The sequence below is a fragment of the Erinaceus europaeus genome, chromosome 3 (genome assembly GCF_950295315.1).
Source record: "Erinaceus europaeus chromosome 3, mEriEur2.1, whole genome shotgun sequence".
NCBI classification, from domain to species: Eukaryota; Metazoa; Chordata; class Mammalia; order Eulipotyphla; family Erinaceidae; genus Erinaceus; species Erinaceus europaeus.
In genome coordinates this window covers 16,770,994-16,779,114 of record NC_080164.1, presented here as the reverse complement: position 1 = coordinate 16,779,114, position 8,121 = coordinate 16,770,994, and the positions used below count along the sequence as shown (strand labels likewise).

Sequence of the window (8,121 nt, the reverse complement as noted above, 5' to 3'; positions counted from 1 at the left end):
CAATGGGCCAAAGAAGCTTCTGGAAGGAGGCAAAGAGGGTAGCTCCACCTAGTGAACAACTGAGGGGATGCGGTGCCTCTGACCAGCAAAGGCCCCAGGCTTGGGATTCTGGTTTCCAGGGTCCCTTCTCAGATCCTCCTAGAGTATTTTGCAGGAATGAAGGAAGTCAGTTCTTCACTGGTGTTTAAAAATACCACTCAAACTTCCCAGCTGACCTCCCCCCAACCCCCGTCCTAGCGGGTGACCAGTCTCTGAGCCCCCTCCACCAGGGCTTGCTTGGGGGTCTTAACAGCCAGACAGCACCAGCCAGAAACCTCCAGCCTAGCGCCAGTGCTCCCCTCAACCAAGCTTCACTCTACCCTTCGTTGGGGGACAGGACCTGTCTCTTGGGGACACCTTCTCCATGACTGCCATGGGGAGGCACTCTTCCCTCTCTTCGGCTTCCTACTCCCAGGGAAGGGTCACAGCCCCGCTGAGCCTCCTAGCAGTGTGCTCTTAGCTGGTGGACCCTGGGCTGGGATTTCTAGTGTAATACCCCCCAGAACAGCCAGCCCCCCACCTCCGAGCCCCGTGGCCAACTTGGCTTTGCGCGTGGGAGGAGGGAGGGGGGTTCCGGGATACCCCCAAAGATGACACAACAGTCCAGCATCTGGTGCATGCAGAGGATTACGCTCTTTCTTCCCTGTTTTTAGGGCTGCCCCAGCCCCTCTCCCACCTCTCCCACAGTCATGCCCACGATCATCTGCCCACTCCTGAGGGGTGAAGAGCCCTCCTGTGGGCGGCAGCGGCTGCTGGGAGAGGCGGGGCTTGCTGGGGCTGGGAGAAGGCCCCAGAGCTGGGCCGGGCTTTCTGGGCGAGCTGAGGAGAGAAACCCGAGCGGTCCGCCCACCCCAGCACCTCTCACCCCGCCACACACACGCGCAGGGGGGCCGGGGCGCGGAGTGAGTGCGGGTGGCGCGGGGTTGCCTGGCACCCGGGCAGCGAGAGGCGTGTGCGCTGGGCTCCCAGACCTGCTCCTGCCGGGGTCCCCGCCAGCATGGCCCTGCTCGTGCACCTCAAGACGGTCTCCCAGTTGCGGGGCAGGGGCGACCGCATCGCCAAAGTGACTTTCCGAGGTAGGGGCGCCCCTGTGGGAGGGGGGACCCCAGCTCAGGGCTGGCCTGGGCCGGGCAGGGTGAGGGGTGGGAAAAGTTCTGTCAGGGCTGGGGGGCTGGGGGGCTGCGGGGCGCTGCATGGGAGGTCCCCAGAGCTGGTCTCACTGGCATTTGTGATTTCTTAGGACAATTAGAGTGCTATATGCCTGTCTGTGTCCCCTGTTATTTGTGCAGGCACCCTGGGGTGCAAGCTCTCCTGCTTGTGTGTCGGCTCAGGGGAAGCTCAGGCCCAGGGGTTCAGCCCAGATTTCTTGCACCCCTTCTCCTTCCCCCTCCCTCCTGCAGGTGGGCACCAGGTGGGGGTGGGGTTTGCAACCTAGAGCCACCCCCCTTCCCCTGGAACCAGGTCGCCTGGGATGAGCTGGGCCCTGGCACATTGGAGATCCTGTTGTCTCCCCCTAGATCTGTCTGCCCACAAGGATGTGGGAGCCCCACTAGGTCCTGCCCCCCACTTGCCATTCTTGCCTCCAGTCACCATTTTCTCTTATCTCTGTGCCCAGGCTGGGGGGGGGGGCAAGATTGAGGCCTTGTCCCCAAGGAGCCCACATCTGGTGGGCAGACAGGTGTGTGGCGTGAGGAGGAGGAGGAGGAGGAGGAGGAGGAGAAGAAGAAGGAGGACAAGCACAGTGTACAAGCTACAGAGGCAGAACCCTCAGCCAGGACAGGGATGCGGTGGTCAGGAAAGACTGACTTCCAGGAGGAGGTGGCCCCCTCAGAACACCAGGGGCAACAGCAAGGGGCAGGTGAGGATAGGATGCCCAAGGCTGGGAGTGAGGGCTGGAAAGGGGAGCAATGAGGACTCCCAGCAGCTGGAGCCCAGAGAAAGTGCAGGAGCTGGGGGTGGGGTGGGGTGGGGACATAGAGCTTTCACCCCACCATAGTGGGCAGCCCTCCAAGGTTTGAGGAGGGAACAGGTAGGGCCAGTACCCCTCTACCTGGCTGCCTTCACAGGGTCCTCCTCCTCCTCAGCATCATCACATGAGACCCTCTTCCCAAAGTAGGGGGCAGGAAGCAGGTGTGGAGCTGCTGAGCCCACCTGAGTGGGGAGCACAGCCTGCTCTCTCTGTGTCACAAGGGAGGGGGCCTGTCCCAGAACCCCCGGCAGCCGGGGTGCCCACATCAACCCCTAGGCTGGACTCACTGTGGGCAGGAGGTTCTGGGTGGTGGACACCTTGGCCTGTGTGCCAGGAGCTAGCAGGAGTGAGAGAGTAGCTGTCTGTTGCTGCCCATGGCACCCACCTGCCACTGGCCTCCCCACAGCCCTGCCTGGGTGCTGAGCTGTGCAGCTGTAGCCAAGGGTCCCCCCAGAAGGAGAGGCCCCGCCTACATGCAGAGAAGGGAGGAAGCTGTGACCCCCACCCACTGGGAAAACCTCTGTCTCCTGGCCTTCTGGAGTGAGCCAGGAGACCCCTCCAGCCTCACCCAGCCTCCAGCCTCAGCCTCAGCTTGTAGCCCAGGCTCTCTGGGCTGAGTGGGCAAATCTGGGTGCAGCAGGACTGGGCAGGCTGAGCAGGTCTGCAGGGAGAGAGCTTTTCATCACATCCAGCCATGGCCCAGCCAGCAGCTGGTGGCTAGAGACACCCCCAAAGACCAGCATTAATGGTCACACAGGGAGCTGACCCATTCTAGAATGTTCTGAGGCATCTCTTAGCAAGCACAGCTCCTGCTAGGCAGGCAGATATGCCACAGGGGAGGTGAGACTCAGTGCGCTGTGGGAAGGAGGTTGACTCGATCTCCTCTGTGCCTGCAGAAGGCGACTTGAGCTTGCGTGTGGTAATGTGCATCAACTGGGTGTGTCATTACTGGCCCTTGACTAGGCCACTCTGAAGCTGGCCCTGGTCTCAGTCCGTATTCACTCAATTTGCTGCTTTGACAGAGAGGCTAGGGGCCCGGGGTGAGGAAGAGGAGAAGAAGGGGAGGAGGAAGAGAAAGAAGAGAATGAGGTGGAGGATGAAGAGTAGGAGAGGATGAAGAAGAGGAAAAGGGAAGGAAGAAGAGCAGAAGGGAGAAGAAGATAAAGTGGAAGAAACGGAGGAAGGAGAGGAGAAAATAGAGGAAGAAAAGAAGGAAAGGAAGAGAAGAAACAGGGAGGAGAGAGATTTGAAGTGGCCCTTGAATAAGCTGCCTGGCTGTCCCTCTGCCCACATGGAGATGAAGGAGGGGTGTGAAAAAACTTGGGAGGAGGTGGGGGCGTCCCAGGAGGACTGGGAAGCATCACATGAGGAGGGCCTGTCTGCACAGGGCAGTGGTGAGTGGGGCCCAGGAAGCCGTGGGCAAAGAGACTAGGACAGAGCTGGGCCAGCTGGGGGTGTGCACCTGGAAGGGAAGGGAAGGGGCTGTCCTAGGTCCCCCACTCTTGGTTTGCAGAGACCACATCAGACTCCCACTCAGCAAAGGTTCATGGGGATAGGAATGGGGTGACCCCTGCTGAGCATGTGTGCATCATCCTCTGGGAAGTGGGCAGATAGAGGGGTCCCCTTAACAGACAGCTCTGTGCCTCTGCTGCTGTTACCCCCCTAGGTTGCACCCACCCCCTCTTTACAGCACGCACAGTACCCTCAGCCCAGGGGGGGGCCTTCTCTGCCTGAAGTCTCAGTGGAGAGCATTCCTCCTCCCACCAGAAAGCCCAGGCTCCCCTTGTCTGATGAGAAAACTCTGTGGAGTGCCCGGAGGAACTGTGGGTGTGGCCCCCAGGACCATGGGATTGAGATGACCTTACCCATGCACTGACAGCTGCAGCACCTCATCTGGTCGCTGGGGGGGGACATTCCTCCTCCTCCTTTTTAAAATTAAGTATTGGATATAGACAGAAATCAATAGAGAAGGGGGAGATAGAGAGTGTGAGAGAAAGAGAGACATCTGCAGCACTGCTCCACCACTCTAGAAGCTTCCCCCCTACAAGTGGAGATCAGGGGCTTGAACCCAGGCCCTTGTGCATGTAGCATGTGCATTCTGTGAGGTGCACCACCACGCCGGCCTAGACCCCTCCTATTGCTAGTGGACAGTCTCAAGCACAATCAGCAGCAGGGAGACTCGCTAAGGGGCCCTCAGCGCCTCCCATGCAGCTTCTTGTTAAAGAGAGACCAGAGCTGCTCTCGTACACAGGATACCACAGAACGGTCTTCCAGGCTTCATGGCTGGACACTCTTTTTTTGTTTGTTTTTGAGAGAGAGGAGGGAGGGAAGCTTAGGATGCCTGTCTCTGGAGCTGCCCAGTGCTGTCTGTGGTTCTCTCAGGTCACGCCAGGGGGCTAAGACTAAGGGCCTGGCACATGGTGTGTGCTCTACTTGACAGGGTATCTGCCGGTCTCAGCATCAATGCCATTAAATATTGAGTTAGTGATCAAATGTCTAATTGTACCCTTGAGATCATAGATTTTATTTTTCCACTTCATTAAAAGTGATGCTTCACTGTGTTTTGTAAACCAAGTGTGTAGCCACTGGACTCTGTCATTCACCCAGGGGTGACATTTGTCAGTCATGTGTCAGGTGCTGTTCTAGGCACTGAGGTGACAGCATTAAGTGACCCTAACACAGTCCCTACCCCTGAGGGAAGGACAGACATACCATAAGTCTCTCTGTTTTCAATGGATGCCCCCCAAAGGCAGCAAGAGGCCAAGAAACCCCCTCCAGGAAGAGCCAGGCTTTGTGGGAAGTGAGGTGCAGGAGCAGCTGGGAGGGTGGGCATGGCAGGGACTGAGGGTGGCCCTCTTGAGGGAACCCAACCTCTGCAAGGCCATGTGTCTGGCAGTGGGGATATGCTGGGTTTGGGGGAGCTGTGCTGGGGCTGGGCCAGGTTGGGGTGCTGGAGCCCAGACATTACCGTGCTGAGCTGAGAATGGGGCTGTGGGTCCCCTAGTGAAAGTGCACCCCCCCAGAGTGGTTGGGCCCAGATATTGGGGAGTCCATTACCATCAGGACTGAATGCTTCCTAGGCTGCTTTGGGGCCAGATGAGTGATGAAAGTGATGAAGCCAAAAGACATTTTTCAGTGTATCATCTTTAACAGTTCTTAAAGATCCATTTATTCACTGGTGAAAGGGCAGGGGAAGAGAGAGCCAGAGCATCCCTCCGCCACTCGTGGTGCAGGGGATGGAATCAGGTCTCATGCTCAGCAGTTCAGATTCTTCCACAGCTCTACTTCCTGGGCCTGTTTTTACGGCTTTTACAAATTGTAAAGTGCTGTGCCGATGTAGGAATTCTGCTCATTAGCCCAAGACTCTGTAAGCTGCAACCTTCTAGAGAGATAGATAGGAATAAAGTAGACTGTACCCTGGAAACCCCCACGTAGACACAAGGATTTAGGGGACAGTTCTCTGAACTCTTCACTTGCTGAGGCCTAACATTCTGCTAGACCTGGAGAAGATGGGTGAAGAAACCAGAGTGGTCTCTCCTGGGTCCTTCCAGTGCAGACATCTGACTGGTCATTCCAGGCCATCTCAGGATCAGAAACATAAGTGACAGAGAGGGACACTGCCCAAGTGGCTGCTCAGTTAGACACAGGAGCCAGTCTGTTGCCCCTGCTCCAGCCCAAGTTGCAGAAAGTCCTCCCAAGACCCTTGTGATCGTTTGCACCTGCAGCCCTGTCTGCTTCCTGTCTGGAATGGCTCACCCTAGACCCTGGCTCCATCGCCCTCCAAAGCAGAAGTGTTTATCGTCCTAGTTAGAGGTCAGTTTTCATTTGACAGTTTTTTCTTTTTAAAAATATTTTATTGTCCTTATTTATTGGGTAGAGACAGGCAGAAATTGAGAAGAAGGGGGACAGAGAGAGGGAGAGAGACAGAGAGACACCTGCAGACCTGCTTCACCACTTGCAAAGCTTTCCTCCTGCTGATGGGGACTGGGGGCTTGAACCCAGGTCTTTGTGCATTGCAATATGTGCACTCAACCAGGTGCACCACCAGCCAGCCCCGTAGCTTTTTCTTTGTATGCCAAAATCTAGAGTCAGCTCAGGACTACAGTTTGAATACTATTTTATCCCCTTCTGGAAATGTCAGGGGTCCGCTTTCCATCATGTCTTCTTCTGGTCCCAGTGTCTTCCACAGAGTTGAGGCTGTGCATATAACCTGTGGGTCACTGGGACCACACACTCTGCCATCTGTCATCGTAAATGGGGGAACCTAGGGTCCACGATTACTAAGTGTGAGGTTGGTACTGTGTGCTAAGTTCGAGACAAAGTCCCATGTTTTCTGTGCTACAGTGCCTCAGTCTGAAAGGGGGAGCCATAGCTATGAGTCAGTTACACAGCAAACTTCGGGTTCAAGTAAGTATCTGGAAGCAATTATGGGTGGGAGTTGGGGTTTATAATCCCTGTCCCATACTGGCCTCCAGGTGAACACTTAACCCACACCTGAATGTCTCTTGTTAATAAGAGAGGAGAAGAGGAAGTAAACGGATAGAGTAGAAATGATGTTTCAGTAAAATGTGTGGAAAGTACAGGGCTAGCGGTGACTGGGTCCTTGTGTGTCTGAGAACTAGAGAGAGGAAAGGACCAGTCTCCTGTGGGGGAGCTGCTGGTGGGTTTTGGAGAGTTAAGAGACTTCCAAAACTAGTTAAGAGACTTCCAAAACTGCTGCTTTCTTGAATAACTCTTTCTCAACTGAATTTCTCCACTCTACTTGTCATTGTAATAGTGAATATGTCTTTCTCTCTCTCTCTCAGTGTGTGTGTGTGTCTGTGTGTTCTGGGGGGTGTTATTGTAAAAAAGAATCACAAACAATTAAACAAGAAAGTGAGAGGGGTCAGAGATTGGGTCACCATCAACCACCCTGACCTGTTTCTTCTAGAATATTGTACCTCAAAACTGAAAAATATATACATGCTTCTTAAATGCACATGAGACATACTGGGTAATCAGCAAGTCTCAGTACATTTCAGAACAGCATCATCTTGCGAAGTATGTTCTCTGACTACAGTGACACTCATTTAGAAACTAGTCAGAATAAGACATATTTAGAAAAACAACTTTTGAAAATTCACCAGCATCACTACAAATAACTCGTGGTCAATGAAGAAAACAAAAGAGAACTTATGAAGTCTTTCCAACTGAAGGATAGTGAAAATGTAACATACCAACATTTATAGCTTACTTAGATAGTGTGACTGCTTTGTCATGGGCATGACCCAGGTTTGAGCCTGGCCCCCACAGCACTGAGGGGACTCTGGTTCTGTGGTATCTTCTCTCTTCCTATGTATCTGTCTTTATACCTGAAAATGTCTACCTGGAACAGTGAAACCTCAGTAATGACCAAAAATGTACATACACACATAAATATCAAAGCATTTAAATCAATCATCTAGAGTTTATTCCTTAAGAATCTAACGAAATCAGAACAAATTAAACTCATCTTGAAATCATAATGCTAGATGTCACTGGTCAAACACAAAATACCACATATCTAGTGATTCCATTTGGGCTAAGTATTCAGATTAGACAAATCCACAGTGACAGGAAGTAGAGTGGTGGTTTCCAGGAGCTAGAAAGAGAGAATCAGAATGGACTGATGAGTGTGGAATTTCTTTTTGGGTGGTGGAAAATGTTTTGGAACCAACAATGATGATTCCATGACCTTGTGAATATACTAAAAAATAGCATTAAGTGCAGAACTAACATGGGTGAATCTTTGCGATCTGTGAATAATATTTCAATAAATAAAAATATAACCTGGGAAAAGTTAATTCCTAGTACAATAAATAAAAGACAATGAAGCCACACAAGCAAAAGAGGAAACCAGCAAAGCCAAAATTTCACTAAAAATAATAATAATAAAGGTAAAATGTAAGGTACTACAAATCACCAACACTCGGAATGAAAGAGGACATGTCCCATTGAAAGGAAAATAGGGAATATTATGAACAGGTTTACCTCAACAAGGTTCTCCAACTCAGATGAGACTGTCAAACCCCTTGAAAATCAACTTACCAAAACTGACCCAAAAGGAAATGGAAAATACGAAGAGTCCAGGAACT

At 52.8% G+C, this 8,121-nt stretch overlaps 1 protein-coding gene across 5 annotated transcripts in view; it reads left to right on the top strand.

Annotated features, from left to right (window-relative positions):
* Nucleotides 1-866: 866 nt before the first annotated feature.
* OTOF (otoferlin) overlaps nucleotides 867-8,121 on the top strand; it is an 89,903-nt gene continuing 82,648 nt past the window's right edge. For 3 of the 5 annotated variants that reach the window (XM_060186704.1, XM_060186702.1, XM_060186703.1), the window contains exon 1: nucleotides 868-1,115. In XM_060186704.1, the coding sequence (XP_060042687.1) occupies nucleotides 1,037-1,115 (79 nt within the window). In that variant the 5' untranslated portion in view covers nucleotides 868-1,036. Of the gene's footprint in view, nucleotides 1,116-8,121 lie in introns of all 5 variants that reach the window. The other 2 variants (XM_060186706.1, XM_060186705.1) reach the window with 1 other exon arrangement.